The following is a 17,713-nucleotide window of genomic DNA, read 5'->3' as shown; positions in this document are numbered from 1 at the left end:
AAATTCAAGGAATGCGTTCCTCTTTGCCCCTCCTTATCCTAGACCAACCCTGGATATTACCTTACACAAAAACATATTTATATTAGAATAAGCCGTCTGTATAATGTCTATGCCACTGCAACAGATATTTTCATCTTTCTTTAAATTCTTATACAACTTTTTTTGAAGTTTTTTGTTTAAATTGGGGCAGTTATTAAAAGTTATCTGCTTGGTAGACATGCAGTTTAATTAATAGAATGTGTTTTATCTACCTACAATATTATAAGTTTAGTTTTAAAGATGTTTTTCCTTCCTTTAAAACTGTAAAATAGGCTCGAATACTGTTTTTAGATTCTAGATTTCTTTCAATTATAATTGCTGGAACATTGATTGCAAGATGTATGTTTGCATTATACAATTTAATTTAATTTATAATGCTGTGGCTCAAGTCTTTTTGCAACAATGCAAAATAAATTAAATAAGTAAAATCTGCATTACTGAGTAGTATGTTGTTGTATGCTATGGCCACAAAATTCTGTAGATGTGCACTATTGGGTCAGCAATTAACGAACTGTAACTGCATAAGCCGAAATAAAAATTGCATATTTATATTCTATAACATAACATTAAATTTATGGTTTTTCAATATGCCAAAATTAGACTACAGTATTAAAGTAAATATATTAATTTTCTCTTAAACATTATAAGTATAATAATAAAGGTTTATAAAGTCGATGATACTGAAGTAGTATATTTATGCTAATTAAAATTCTCTTTATTAGTCTCTGTATCGCCATGTATATAACGATGTAAAAGTATGTCACACCATATGTCGCAAAACAGACTTCCCTGAATCTGTATGCGAAATTTCTAACCTATAGCTCATTTTATTCTCGAAATGTTCTGGGGCCAGACAGGCAGACATATATCATAGAGACAAAAATGTTTTATAACATTTCCAGGTAAACAAAAAAGAAATTATTTCATTCTTATAAGTGATGGACTATAATGACTCTAAGACAAACTCTATGGTTGGACATTCACCATCATAGAACGCTTTTCTATGTAGAAATTACTGGAAGTTTCATGTAAAGTTTATAATCTGTAGATTATATTCATCAGTGTGTCTAGCCACATGACGCATTAAATTATTCACCTTGATTTAAGTTCCATAGCGGTGTTTCAATATAAAACATCCGGTGAGGTATGGAGGATACTAAAACGAAAGAGTGTGATGAATTAAAATCTTGTCAACTAGTTTTAAAATTTACTTTCACTCTGTAATTTGTTTTCTTTGCACGTTATGAATAATCTAAGTGTGTTAAAATGTCATATTTAAAATCCTTTTATAATTTAACTTGGCATTTTTACAAATGGATTTATTCTACTATTTTCTTGTTGGAATTATGGTTAAAAATAAGATTAATGTAAACATATCTGCTAGTACTCAGCCTAATCCATCAGAGTGACATGCCACCGAACTCTGTTGTAAATATACAAATATAACTTCATGAAAAACTTCAATTCTATATCTCAGTTCGTTTCCGAGATATTGTGCAAAGGGAAAGTTAAACAGACAGAAAAAATGTTTCCAGCCCCATGGGTGACGATAGAGTTCGTTAATGCCCAGCCAATATTGTAGGTCTAATAAATTGTTTGTACAATTGTATTAAGCCGTCAATCTTCAACCATTATGTAGTGGAAGTAAGATGTTATATGTTGGAAAGATTGTTATTAAAGCCATACAAAAAAGGTGTCTAACACTATCCATCAATTAAAAGTTTGTGTGTTATTTAATTTCGCTTATTGTCTTAGTTTTTCAGTATTTGTAATATTTTCAAGAATATATGTTTAGGATGGATGAGGATCTATAATATAGTTAATTTCAATTATAATAAATGTATAAGTGTACTTTGAACCTACGTTTAAAATACTAAGTCGAAAATCAAAATCATATTTCGTAGAAATTACCTAAATTATGTGGTGGATTATAAATGTTGTATTCACTTTGACAGTAAATACATCGTCCTGGGCATTTGCGTAACTTATTTCATCTTACCTTCTTCTATGTATAAAAGCAATAATATTATCTATATCAAACTTAGTTGTGATTTCAAATATTTAAATTATTCCTTTGGAAGAGTAAGCCTCTACTCTTATATTTTCAGGGAAATAGTGATTTCTTGCGAGTATCTGACAAAGCTGTAATCGTCCTAAGCGTTTTTATCATGCCGGAACTCATAATATTGAAAACGACATTTGTATTTACAGTACTTAATTTACTGAAATTTATGTACTATGGATTATTCTGCAAGTTTATAATGAAATAATCACATTTGAAAAATACAGTGACAAAGTAATACAAGTATTATGAATTGTACCGTTACATTTCCCAGTCATGATAATAGTTGTAAGTTTTATATTTTTATACTTAATTTCGGTGCTTTTTCCATCCATGCCTTTTGCAATATTTTTGAGTTAAATGTTTTTCAAATTACTGAAGAAACTTACCGTGTATACTTAAACTTATACAAAACGTGTGCTACAATTACAATACAAGACCAATGTCCACTAAAAGGACGCTATTGAAAGAATAATTAGTTGAGTGTCCATATCATCCAAAGTGTGTATGTTTTAATACACAATGGCATGAAGGCGATATGACTAGGCCATACGTAGAGCAGATAAATGCAACCATCAATTTGTGTTGACAGACGGGGGCTGTTGGGTAAACTACATTCTACTAAATTATTCACTAAACCAAGCAATCATTTAATCAATATAACGAGGTTGTGGTTCCTTTCTGGCACGTTGTGAATACAGCTTTATTCAGCAGGCTTTAATGTTTTCTCTACACCATATACTGTAAAGTGACACTCACTGGTGAAATTATTTTTGTTTGGTATGTCAAACTATAAAATCTATAGCTGAAACCTTAAGAAAGAGATATAAATAGGGAGATATAAACTACTTTAAGTTGAAGGGGAAAAATTATAATAGGATTATCTGAAGTTGATTGGACTATACCTATTTCGTATAAAAGAAACTTCAAATAAGGTGGACAGCTATTAAAAACCTACTTCCGGTTAGTATTGATATCAAAGTGGCATCACGCGCATATGTACAGCATGGGTGGGCTGTTGTCATTTATAATCTTAGAATGTAGTTAATTCTTTATAAAGGTAATAATAGTAGTCTATAAATTGCACTAAATATAACTTTGAGGTAGGGTACGATAAGCGGACCCGGTTTTTTTATATCTATATCGAAAAATGTAATCATCGATACCTAATATTCGCATCTCAAATCCTAGACTATAAATCCATATATAGTCCTCAATATGTTTTAAATTAAAATATGAACTTAATATGTACAGTGATCAAACAAATTATTACAACCAAAATTAGGAAAACTTAAAACGACCATATTTGCTCCTCTCACAGTTGTTACTTTCCCATAAATTTCACATAATGGGTTTTTTCGGTACGAGTCCAACATGTTGAAACCAAGGAAAACATGTCTTTATTATATTTCAAAGCAATGCCGTGTAGTATTTTTAAAATTGACTGCCATTTTTAATAATGAAATGTTACTTATGTAAAATTTAAATATTACTCTACGTGTATTATTTGAAAGTGTTTACTGCTGTTTGTATAGGTTATTTAACTTAGTTGTTCAAAATAATTAATCAGTGTCGATTGATTATATCGATGTTTATGATTAAGTAATATCGTTTGCCTATTTCGATATAAAAAACCGGGTCCGCTTATTGTACCATACCCTAACTTTGTTCTGTACAAACATATTACATATTAACACACACTTTGTTGCTAAAACGTAGAATATGTCGGGCATATGTTAAAAATCATTATGGACGAGTATTTTCTGACATTTAGACGTCACTTATGATCTAGTCACTCGCGAATGGCGTTTTTTAGTTAGACAGTGCGATTGTTATTTTGTAGTAATAAATACAAAATTTGATGAAAGTTGTACTTTAAATAGACTTAAAAATCCTATAATTGGATAACAGCTTATTTAGGATAGTCCACAACTTCGGATAACCGCATTCCGGATAATCGTGTCCCCAGTGTACTTTGACCGTAACTATTATTGATTATTGATAAACCACGTTCCAGCTCGCTCTACCCTTAGCTTCTTGCACCGATAGTTTGTTGTGCGGTATTGGCTGATTACAGACACAGTAGATTACCATTTTCATTATGAAATAATTGATTGATACATCGTCACCATATATTTAAAATGTAATATTAGGATGAATAAACATTAATTATAATGTATGTATCTGATATTATTCTTTACCAGAATACATTAATAAACTTTTCTTTGATTAAAAACTATTCTTTGTATAAATAGCAGTATTACGATTTATGAGGTTCTGTAATAGTTTATTTTTCAATTAGTTAGTAATTATAGCGTATTTGCACAAAACAATTAATTGTAAAAAATATGTGATGAAATAGTTCAACGGAATTACTTTATATACTCAAAACAATAAAACCACGCATGATTACCATATATATGTATATATATATATATATATATATATATATATATATATATATATATATATGGTAATCATGCGTGGTTTTATTGTTTTAAAAATAATATTTTTATAACATGAAGTATTCCAAATTGAGCAAAGTTTCTGCGAGTACTTTGATATTTAATTGTAATTTTTAAATTAAAATGATGATTTTTATAATATATAAATACAGTATAATTTTACTATCATAGTTTATAAAACATACGAATATTAAAGATATTTTGCATAGATATTTATCACTACGGTTTGTTAAATCGCACTAAGTTCATTCCAAAGACATATTAATGTAAAACTAAATATCCGTTGGATATCACGAGAACAATTTCAAATTTATACTTTAACTTTTCTATGAAACTTCGAACGTATACAGGGATTAGTTTCATCAAGATGCATTTTGTTCTAGGGATTTCTAAGAACAACAATTAACTCTATCACTCAATAGGCTGGTCAGTTTTCTCCTCTGCACGCTGGTGGTTGTATAAAGTTCTTTTCTGTCTTATTGCCTGTCTCCCCGTTCTATGGTATATGGGGTGACGTACTCTTACATTGTAATAATACTTATCTATGTAGTGTTGTGCTACATTTCTCTCATCCGTAATATGTCTTTTATGATTTTCATTGTTGTGAATCAAGATTTCGAGTTCGGTTCAGTAATATGTGAGGTGTTTATGGAATTCTTAACATTCTAATCATAAATTGTGATTTATCTGTGGCTCGTATATCAGGCACCACTGTCTTCCCACGGATCGTTCAATATATTTAACTTTTTTTGAAATGGAGACCATTTTGTAAGTATAGTGATATCTGTCACTAACCATCATTAGTTATGGAGAGCTTGGAGACACCCTCATATCATATAATTTATATTTCCAAGTAATTTCAATCAAAGTTTCTATATCATTTGAGTCGAAGCACGACGTGGTACATACATATATCTGAAAAACTAACACTTCCCTCAGTGATGTATACAGATATTTCATTATCTAATATTTGATAAAGGGCCTAAGCTTCTTTGATGATGACAATGAAATTTCGGGGGCATTTTTTTGACTGGAATTAAATTAAAATTATTAATACAAAGTAAAATTTAGGTGATCTTAGCATCGACGTGAGAAAATTCCCACTGGTAATTTCAATAGTATATTCGATTGGGTACTATCAAATAACAATGTGTATTAAACTGGGATTACTGCACACACTATAGTGCTTCTTAATATAAGTGAAGCCCTGGGCAAAAGCTATAACTTATATGTATATTATTCTAAATAAACAATAAATAACTGATGCAGTTTAATCTTATATAGGCTCTCCAATGATACTGGAAACTATGGTAGTCACAATAATAAAGTTTATTTTTAAAAAAATCCAGCATTTAAAACTTTTTTAATCCTATAATTATCCTCTACTATTGAACGTACATTGAATGTGTCATAGGCAGAAGAACAGTGGATCAAGACGTTTCCCGAGCAGCGGCCGTCGTCAGTGACCGTACAACTGAGTTTAGAGGTGAAGGAAGAGCATATACCCCAACTGGAGCTGACGTGCCTGTCAACCATCCCCGGCTACCTGGGTCACCATGTACGCCACTCAGACTACGCGGACCATCGCACACAGGTCTTCCTAGGTGAGCGATCTTTTATCACTACCGCTTTGTTATTATAGACAACCCCGAAATACGTTTTCAAAATAAAAATATTGATCTATGAAACTTACGTCTTTGATGATATATTATTGTGAAGTGTCTTAAAATACCCTGAACCACTTTGGTCTCACATGTGCATAGTAACAGATTTTTAATACACTTTTAGACCTATACAAACGTACTGAACTAACTATAGGGCGGCTAAAGTTAAATCCAGTTGAGATTTATGTCATGATTTCCACCTATTGAGTGTCATTGTGGAGGAAAAGTACAGGTTCATTTTTAATATTCCAAATGAAATTGATCTTGGTTGTTTTTAATGGTTATGAATGACCAATGTTCTGTTTCATTTAAAACTTACTCATGTAAAATCTGAGGTCCAGACTGTGCTAATTTTTGTGCGCGATATTACGCAGAACACTACTAAAATTGCGTTATTACCTCAATTTTGTCGGCGAAAAAACAATTTTGGACTCACTCTTGATGATCACATCTCTTATGTCGAAAGGCCTTGTAGAATTATTGAAAATTATGGGACAACAATTTATAATTGTTTGTACTACAAAAATATTGAAATAAGAAGGAAAGATTTAGATTCTTGCGATTTAGCTACGTTTTACGAGGCGAGTGATTAATATTTATTCACTACTCTCTAGAATGAGAGGGAATATATTCAGTTTCAAAAACTATATATGAAAGAACACAAATATATTTGTTTCATATTCAAACAATTAAGGCTTTTAATGATTTAGTTGAGTTAAAGAGTACATTTATTTTAATAGTATATATATAATTAAAATATGTATAAGCAAGACTATGTGTTAATTTTGATTTAAATACACTTTGGAAAAAATTGGAAACTAATAAAGTGATCAAAAATTGACATAAGTAAGTTTCGTAAACTACAACTAAAGGAAGAGGATTGTTTTATCCCATGCTATTTAGGGGAGGAAGTGAAAACGTGAACCTGTACCTTCAAATCACAACTGACTAAGTCCAGAACCAGCACGATAGAAACTCTGTAGAGACTCAGTCTCATAAAATTAACTATTAACTGTTATAGTCCAAGCCTGCTATTACTGTGGCGCCCTGTTTATCATTGTGTAGGAGCTGCGGCACTGTAAGGGTCACATAAAGAGCTTGGTCTTCTACTTTCTTTATTGGAGCACTTGGCTAAATAAAGCAAAAACTAAACAGCAATTTATATGCAGCTAGAGAACCCTTTCATTTCGATATTCTATTTAGACTCTTTTCCATTTTAGTTTTTACAAAAGTGTTATGTTTTAAGATACAATGTTTCTTCAAATGTTCTAAATATAAAAGGTTTATTTCCATTCCCGTAAATTTCTTCAACTTTAATTCGGTAATAAATAAGACTCGATACAAAACCAATTGTATATTCTTTTAATACAGTGGGCATTGGAATAATGCCTACTTCACCTTAAGCATTATTGCACATAAAACCAAGGTGACTCCCATATTAAGCATAATTAGAGTTTCTGGACTATACAATATCATTCAGGTGCACAATTTACCTAACATCATAGTTTACAGACAATACAAATTTTTCTACTTCCTAAATAATACCAATACAACATAATGAGAACATCGTTTATCTGAATTGGTGGAATCTCTCACTCTGAATGCATAAAAAACTTCCAACGATTTACTTCAATGCTGTTTTTCAAGTTGTTGTATTTGAATTATGTGTATAGAATATTTTAATGAGCTTCAATAGTTTGAAAATATTTTTTCCCAAATATCCTTGACTGCGTGGTTCTCGATGCCAATAAAATCTCTCGAGAGTGTGTGAATATTCGTTATAGATAGCTTAATTTTTTATTTTATAGAGATAAAGGAATAACCAACGCTCATGTTCTCATGGAAATTTAACCTCGTACTTCTTACCATTTCCAATGACTGCTTATAAGTTACAAAATATAAATGGTTTCATTAATAAATATTTAATATCCAATACGGTATTATTTTTCTATAGACCGTTACCATGGGCTACGCCGCGTTCCGTATTGTTCTAAATCGGTCTGGTTCACAATTTGAACAAATCATATAGACTGTAAAAATTATTGTAGGAGACTCAAACTTAATGCATTTAAAACATAGCATTAATCAACAAGTCTTCATTCCATACTGATTTTTTTATAGTTTTTACAGCTAAAATATCCAACTTTAGTTAATAGAAAAACTGTAAATGATTGGCTTAGCCCAATATTTGTTTATACACGTTATATATAAATAATGTATCTTATGAATGTAATAATAACATGTAATGCATTGGATGAAAACATTAATATTACGATATAATTGTGTATATCATCATCAGGAATACGTTGGTATAGCTCGAAATGTAAAGCCATTGGGTCTAATTGATGCAGGGAAGCATAGTATCCTTATTCTAGGTGATATTATGTAACTGGGTCAGCTAGCTTTAACTGACATAAACTGCAAATAATAGTGTTGAACTACGTACAGCTTTATCCTTTCGGAAGATTGAAGAGGTCAATATAACGTTTAAGAATAAGTAATAGAGAATAATGAAGAATAAATAGTTACAAAAAATTAGTGAACAAATGGTTAGTTGAAGTGGGGAGAGAAGGTGTTGAACGGTTTATTGTTTCTATATATTACTAACGAGTGGTGTGGTGTAGTGTGTGTGTGTGTGTGTGTGTGTGTGTGTGTGTGTGTGTGTGTGTGTGTGTGTGTGTGTGTGTGTGTGTGTGCGTGTGTGTGTGTGTGTGTGTGTGTGTGCGCGAGAGCGGCTGGGTGTGTGTGAGAGGGAATGAGTCAGAAAGTGGGAGGAGAGTGTGAGTGAATGTAAAAGGGAGTGAGAGGGAGACTGACTGAAAGGAGTGAGAAAGAGATAGAGAGAGAAATTACTGATTTGTCTTGTATTTGTTGATAGTTTCACATGCAGGACGAAAGGACGCCGAAATTTTACAGTATTACATAATTTTACAAATTAGGTAATTGTAATTAGCTTATCGAATAAGTAGTCTCAAATTGTATTACCTTTTTTTCTCATCTATTTATAATTCGCTAATTTAAGTTATGTTAAACCTATTCATAAATTGATCACAAGAGTTAATATTTTGTTTCTTAGAATTAATTCTGCTATCTTATTTTTATATTTATACTTTATGGTTTCTATATTTGTTTAGTAGACTTTTAGTGCTCGTTCCCAGCACACAGGCATATGCCTTTGCTGGGAACATATTTCACTTACAAATATGTATGTATTTAATGATTTCTGTGTGAAATAAAGTTTCTCATTTCTTCATTTCTTAATGAAACACTCATAGTTATAAACTTCAATTTAACCTATTTTGTGAGATTATTCCTTTGTTGTACCAGTTTAAATCCATAATAATGACCAAATATTTCCTCTTGAAAACAGATATTGTTGCACAATCAGTTAAATCAACTTAATATTTACATTGAAACAGTATTGTGTGTTCTTTGTTGTGCAATCTTCTCATTGCCAATTTGATATTATTTGGCTCTCAATATTTCAATTTTACTGATCTAAAATACTGACAGTATAACAAAAATACTGACGCTCAAACTGTTGCACTAAGTTACTGACTAGGCATAAAGAGCTGGGATTAAACATCTTATATTTGTCTCAAAATACACTTCCGTTAATCTTTTAAAACCCTCCCAATACTCAACCTAACAATGCCAGTGTTGTATTCTCCATAAAATGAGTCACAAATCTGCTTAAATATAAATAAATAAAACTGAAAGCTGTGTCCAATGAAGCTTATAGGATCGAGTTATCCAAAATTGTTTCTAGAAACAAGCTGATCCACTAATCAAATCCTTTTTACAACGTTGAAATGAAGAAAGTTTGAAATTTATTCTGCATTATAGTTGTAAGTTTTTGAGGAATTATTTTAGTAAGTAATTATTTCCAGGTATCGTCTCTTGCTATAGTGACAATTACATCGCATGTACAGCACATGAAAAAAAACACTCATTATTATGTCGTAGTATTATGTTTATATTTTTCATTGTGCTTGAATATTTAATATTATAATCTTATATTCAAACATTTAGAAAATGGCAAACTACGCACTTCAAAATTTAAGTGATTAAAAAAAAAACTTCTAAACAAACTTCCATTAAAAAACAAGACTTAAAAAATTGTTAGGCAAAATACAAAACCTGCAGCAATAACAAATATATAGAGACACAATGTTATCATGAACTAATAATGCATATATCGTGTACTGCAACCGTTACTATTCATGAATTGCTACTACTCTTCAAGTGATATCGAACCAATTATCACATCAGTGACTCGAAAGTATATGTTCAATTTTCTATCTATTAAGTATACAGTTTTGATATATTATATTAACAATTAAATACTTAGCTTAAGGTATAGGTATTTGAGTTAATCGTATGTAAAATTGAGGTAGTTTTATTTCTCCAGTCTTGAACGTAAAAATATTGATTAGAGTAAATAAGTATACTTTGGTTACTGACGGAACTATACGCTAGATCAACTTAAAACAATTATTAACTAATCTCAGTTTAAAACATTATTTCTTTTTTATTACTGTTTTCAGAATTCTTCAAATCTTTCACTGTAAAATAACAAGAATATTTGCATTATTTAATATACTAAGTATCATTTAACTAAAACCTTATCGTTTCTAGTTTTGAACAATTAATTAAATCGGTATAAAGGAAACCTTATAGTAAAAGAAAACAGGGTAGCATACCAGTCTGAGATGTTACACCAAATGTTAAATATGCCAATGCGTATTAGTAAATTATATATCCAATTACTAAATTTATATAATTAAGTACTAAATCGCTATTAACTTTAATCACGAGGTAGAACAAAGGTACTTATTTCTAGTGCAAATTTAATAAAGTCTTTATAATTTCTTTCACGAAATATTGAAACAACATTTAAAAATTATTTTACATACTAATCCAGAATTACCTGATATTATTACAGTCCTACAATGGACGTTTTAAAAATGACTTCAATGTAGAGAACTGAAAACTTGTGTTTGTCAGGTGAAACAATGAAAAAGACTGATTGAAAATTATATATGAAGAAAAGTATCTTAGAAGCTATTGATTTTGTAATGTAATGATCCATTTGCAGTGAGTTTAGCGATGAAAAATTCATACACTGTTTGCATTACCTTAAAAGCCTGAAGGCACTTACTGTATAACGAGTGACATGTCATAATTATGTGTCATGCATGTCAGTGTGTTTTCGCAACAGTACACCAAAAAGAAGAGAAATTTTATCAGTAAATTTTGGTATAGAAAGAGTATTTGGTATCTTACATTACACTTGAACTATAGTCAATTTAGTGTATTTGTATCACTGAGAATTGATTACGCTTATGTATATACCACTTATATGCATTGCACGTTGGGTGCATGTATTTAATTTAAATTTGTATGCATAAATTGCTTGAATATATTATGATTTTAGAGAATGTTCATCAGGCAGGACTCAGTTCAAAATGAATTATATTACTATTTTTATCAAAATTAAAACTGAAATACTGATGGCGGTTTGTCATACAAGCAAAAGGTATTGAAGCTTCGTAACGTCGTAACCCGTGCTTTAAATAGACCAAGAGCAATGTGACTCAAACAGTAGCTGAGATGGAGGGTGAAGGTGACCAGATCACGCGATTGAAGTGAGTTGTGTGTCAATTGCTTCAGTCGACTTTGGCCAATTCAGGAGTAGTCATGCTCAGACGGACGCAAAAGGTGACGAAATCACACGATTGAAGTGAGTTGTGTGTTAATCGTCTCAGTCGGCTTTGGCCAAGTCACGAGTAGTCATGCTCAGACGGACGTAAAAGGTGGTGACGAAATCACACGATTGAAGTAAGTTGTGTGTTAATCGTCTCAGTCGGCTTTGGCCAAGTCACGAGTAGTCATGCTCAGACAGACGTAACAGGTGGTGACGAAATCACACGATTGAAGTAAGTTGTGTGTTAATCGCCTCAGTCAGTTCTTGTGCCCGGGCCGAAGCGGACTGAGCCATTAACATGGCACACAGTTCAATAGTGAGATCTGAGTACGTGCAGCCACCGTCAGAGCATGACTATTCGTGTCCTCGCCGAATTTGACTTTGGCGATTGAGAAACAACTTACTTCCATCGTGTTATCTGACCACTTTTAGCCTCCATTTAGGCTACTGGTTGAGCAAACCAGGTCGTGACCTGGCCTAATTCGACTGAGTCGATTAACACACAATTTAACTCAATCCTGTGATTTCGTCACCTGTTACGTCCGTCTGAGCATGACTACTCGCGACTTGGCCAAAGCCGTCGCGAGTAGTCATGCTCAGACGGACTCAAAAGGTGACAAAATCACACGATTGAAGTGAGTTGTTTGTTAATCGTCTCAGTCGGCTTCCTTGGAAAGGTCACGAATATTGTGGCTCAGGCAATAGCTCAGATGGAAGCTAAACGTGTTCTTATCACCGATATAAGTGACTCATGTGTAAATCCCCGATGTCGACTTTGGCAAGGTAACAGATAGTTTTGCTCAGACAGTAGCTCAGATGGAAGTTGAAAGAGGTATCACGTAATGGCAGTGAATTTTTTATCAATCTGACAACATATGCAAGACATAAGTGGTCATGCTCACACATAAGCTACAAGTGGTCAGATAACGCGATGGAAGTGAGTTGGTACTCAATCGCTAAAGTCACATTCGGCCAGGACACAAGCAATCATACTCAGACGGAGGGTGAAGATGGTCAGATCACGCAATTGAGGGATTGAAGTGAGGTGGGTGTAAATCACCTCAGTCGTCTCCGGCCATATCTCAATATGTCACGTTCAGACCGAGGCTAAGGGTGGTATATCATACGATTGAAATTAGTTGGGTGTTAATTACTGCAATCGACTTTGGTAATGTCACGAGAAGTCTTGCTTAGATAGTAGCTCAGGTGGAGGCTAAAAGTGGTTATAGAACGGGATTGAAATGAGTCGTGTATCAATCGCCGCAGTCAACTTTGGCAAGGTCACGAGTAGTTTTCTTCGATAGTAGCTCAGCTGGGGACTAAAGGTGGTCATATAACGGGATTGAAGTGAGTCGTGTATCAATAACCGCAGTCGAAATTGACAAATTAACGAGTAGTCTTGCTTAGATAGTAGCTCAGCTGGAATCTAAAGGTGGTCATAGAACGGGATTGAAGTGAGTCGTGTATCAATCGCCACAGTCGACTTTGGCAAGGTCACGAGTAGTCTTGCTTAGATAGTAGCTCAGCTGGAGTCTAAAGGTGGTCATTTCACGGGATTGAAGTGAGTCGTGTATCAATCGCCAAAGTCGACTTTGGCAAGGTCACGAGTAGTCTTGCTTAGATAGTAGCTCAGATGGTGGCTAAAGGTGGTCATATCACGCGATTGAAGTGTTGTTTGGCCTTGACCTCTTAGTCCTTGGTTCAATACGTTGTTAATGTATTGTATGGGCACTTTTATTTTATTATTATTCAACCTTATGAGCTTGTGTATTTTCATCCATTGTGTAATACATTTTGGCATAACATATTAAAAAAATCAGGGTTTGTTACTTTTAAAAACGTTTTTATAATATTCATAGATTTATATGGGACGTTCGTAACATTTTATGCTAATCAACTTGTATGATACCTAATATCATTACAATATTTTATCAAAATATACCGATAACCAGGAATATTGCTGAATGAATAACTTGGTAATACATTAGTTATCTCAGTAGCCTTGAAAGTAAAGTATGCCTTGTAACAGACACTATATATCTTCTTTGTTGTTTATTTTGGAACCGAGAGACTTTTAAAACTTGTGTGATTGGCCGTCTGTTTGTATGAGCAATACCACTTGATAGCAAGTGTTGTACATTCTTTAAGGTTATATTCGAAGAACGCTATTTAGTTTCAAGCCCACAGGCCAAGTAACAGGTTGGTTGTGTGCACTTACAATAGTCCGTGATAGAAAGATCCTATTAAAATCAAACTCTATAAAAATGTTCATCTTGGTCGAAGAAACAATTTAAAATCAACAAGTCACAGAGCAGTACGTCATGTTAAATAATTGTAAAACATACCAATAATATTGTCTAGAAATGGCATTTTGTAGAATGGATGGTATTAAAAAGCCAATATATATACTCTCGTGTTGTATGACACACAGTACAAAGTGATAAACATTACAAGTGGAAACATAATATGTTTCTTTATAATGAATTTGGATCCCCTTTAATAAATATATGTTATCCTATGCAAAAACCCAGAGAATTTCATTCTTTTTCTTATAAATCCTGAGGAACACAAAAATATTGTCGATTTTTGTAGACGGAAACTTGAGTAACACTATGAATTCGAGCTAAACATTGTACAATTTTCTATTGAATATGAAATATGTCAGTATGTTGCAATATTATGTATAATATGTGTGTACTAATTAAAATCGTGAAATAATTATCATCGTGTTGAATAAAACATGCCAAAACAAGCAAGGACAAATAAATAATTAACTCGTAGTTTCTAGCCCACATAGATGATCGGACATTATGAAATTGTGAAAGTTTTACTTGAATCATTTAATAAGAAAGTTTTAATTCGAAGTTTAAAATTTACCATTTCTAAAAAGGGCAGATTTTTCTCAGCAATTCTGAAATACATTATGATTATTTAGGGAAGTCTATAGTAGGATTTTCATTCTATTCTATCCCATCACATCATTTTATATACGGTACGGCAACTTCATGTTATGATTGCCTTATGAATTGTTTCCCTTATTATTGTTCACTAATCTCTTCACTTAGTATATTCCATTTTAGTCGTTAGCAGAACCACACGTTTTGACATACAACTGCTATAATTTCTCAATCAACTTTCATAGATATGTATATTAGGAAAATCAATTTTGCCATTTATTTAGTATACTTCTGTAAAGTTTACAAGTAAATTTCCGGTTAAAACTTCCCTGTGACATAGATGTAATGATTTAAATTCCCAGTACTATAAAATCAGAAACAGTCATTTTAAAGATTAAATAAGTTATTGATGCACCTTTATAAATTTTACGTTAATAAATATAGCATGTTGAATCTGGTACAGTTCTAACGCCCTATTTTGGCAGTAGGTGAGGTAGCTGTTGAGTCAATGATATCAGCAGTCAGCATCACGAGAGTGGAGTCCTAGACTGTCACTGTTGATTCTGCAAACAGCGCTCTTATATAAAAATATAAGTGATATAGAAAGGTAGATTCTGATATGATTGTAATACTCTGTGTTGACAGTTGGCGTGGTGGCTGCTGAGCCGATTGTACAAGAGAACAGCATCGCTGGAGGTCTGAGTCCCAGATTGTCACTGCTGATTCTGCAAACAGCGCTTCTTCTGCAGCTGCTATTGCTGCCAGTCAACAGACGAATATCTCTAGCCATATAGCTAGTTTGATTCTAAAGTGAATTCACTTAAAAAGAATGTATTTCTTTTAAATTAAAAGGAAAGTTATAGTTTTATGAATAATTACAGTAAGTGATAGGAATAACTTATCTAGATCCATTGGGGAGGTGGGTTTAAAGAGAAATGTGTAGTTTTTGTCTAGTATTTTTATGAATTATGTTTAAAGCATCTAGTATTTTTGTTTGTTCTCATTACTATATTTTATGAGAAATATACAAATATAGATTGTGAATCTCGATGGGTAGGGGAACAAAATATATTCAATCATGTAGTCAATTCTATTTTAGAAGAGTGGTGAAAACATTTCATTCTTCTCCTGGAAATGTATTTGTTCGACCCGATGATTTATTAGATCAATGGACATATTTACTCGGTTAAAAAATATGTTTGATAGAGAAAGTTATATTTAACGTTTCAGCATATAACAATAATAATACCAAACCCTTAACTTGAACCTCTGCATTTTTATTGATGCCTCAATAGTTTGTATGGATAGGTTTTGCGTGGAAATCCCAATGGAATATATTTTAATTTAAATTAACTTCTATTAAAATTAAGATTCAAGACAATAATTTAGTAAATACATCATACTGCATCATACGTTTCATTAAATCTATAAAACCCCTTGCGTCTGCCCTCACACAAAATATTTTCATATTAACTGAGAGGAGGATTATTCAGTCATCAGTCGATGAACTCTAACGTACAATACTGTAGAGGTTTTAGAACGATAAAAACTCTGATAGGGTTAACTCTAATACCAAAAAATGCTTTACAAGTAATATTATAGAACTCACTTTGTAAGATACAATCAGAAACATTGTATTAGTAAATTGTGAGCCCACAATCCTGATTACGAACAATCACTTAGGCATTTTAAATCTCTCTTTTATATGTCTATCAGTAGATTGTGATAGTCTCGTCTTGGAATCTAGATACGTAATTCTTGTTAGTGCAAGTCTCACAGTCTGCCGATGAGGGAGACAGTAAGGTACTGTAGTCTGTACTATAGTCTCCTCTTTGCCAAATTCCCATGCCAACCATGGACCTCTCTGTATATATGTGTCATGTTTTTTTATACTAATATGTTTAATGGTGCTGTTTCTCGTACTTTGCCTTTCCCCAAATGCTTTTAGTCACAATTGTGTCGCCGTACGTATGGCCGCACCGCGTGTGTATAATGTCTATTCTAGTTAAACGTTAATCGTATATATTGTTTATTGCATATTATAAGATTTTATATTGTAAATGTTAATTTGAATTGTGGAATGGTATTTTTATAATAAAACTTGTATTATAGTAATATTTTGTATAAAACATTATTGTTTAACCAAATGTAATGCTTTAATGTGGAGCATTTTGCTGGATTATTTTGATAAATGTGTCAATTGAGCGTTAAGTTCTTCAATTAGGTTTAGTGGAATTATAAGGAGCTTATGAAAGAAAGGTTAAAGAAAAATGTTAACTGAAGCTTGTGTCAGGCATTGTAGTATGGAAGTGAAATATTGTAAATACATATTGGTACACAGGATCGCTTTTACTTAAAATTTATGTTTAAACATCAAAGTAATAGCTGTAAATCCACTATTTTAATTACTCGTGGTGATACAGCACAAATGTAATTGCAACTGAATGAGTTCTTGTCAAATCGCAGAGAACTACTTTTCCACTGAGTTTTAAAAATGAGAGGAAAGAAGCAACTGTTTTGAAACATGTTACTATTTTATATACAGGTACTTATAACATATTACTTCTTGTTGTTCTTTATGGTTTTTTACTATACTATTAATTCTAAAACATTTCACTTAAATACAGCAAAGTGAATATCCCTTAGTGCGACTGGTGATTAAAATGATATCATCAACCGTTATGAAACTCTAAAATTCAAAGCTCCTACATTGTAAAATATAAATAAAACGAACAAAGCTGTAAAACAGATTATATAAAAAATCATACTCATAAAGGATTATTTCGAATAATTCCAAATAAAAATTTTAGTTTATTAATGTTGTTGATAGTTTAACCTTTGAGATATTTAAAAAGAACTAAAAAGTTTCTACTAAATCT

General features: G+C 32.1%; 1 protein-coding gene across 1 annotated transcript in view; it reads left to right on the top strand.

Annotated features, from left to right (window-relative positions):
* LOC124360254 overlaps window positions 1–17,462 on the top strand; it is a 71,985-nt gene extending 54,523 nt beyond the window's left edge. Inside the window, exons 6-7 of the mRNA XM_046813697.1 lie at window positions 5,981–6,170; window positions 15,480–17,462. Coding sequence (XP_046669653.1) covers window positions 5,981–6,170; window positions 15,480–15,628 — 339 coding nt within the window. The 3' untranslated portion in view covers window positions 15,629–17,462. The remainder of the gene's footprint in view (window positions 1–5,980; window positions 6,171–15,479) is intronic.
* The last annotated feature ends 251 nt before the right edge of the window (window positions 17,463–17,713 follow it).

Source organism: Homalodisca vitripennis, chromosome 4, assembly GCF_021130785.1.
Source record: "Homalodisca vitripennis isolate AUS2020 chromosome 4, UT_GWSS_2.1, whole genome shotgun sequence".
NCBI classification, from domain to species: domain Eukaryota; kingdom Metazoa; phylum Arthropoda; class Insecta; order Hemiptera; family Cicadellidae; genus Homalodisca; species Homalodisca vitripennis.
Note: the sequence above shows the minus strand (reverse complement) of the source record. Positions and strands in the feature narration are given on the sequence as shown.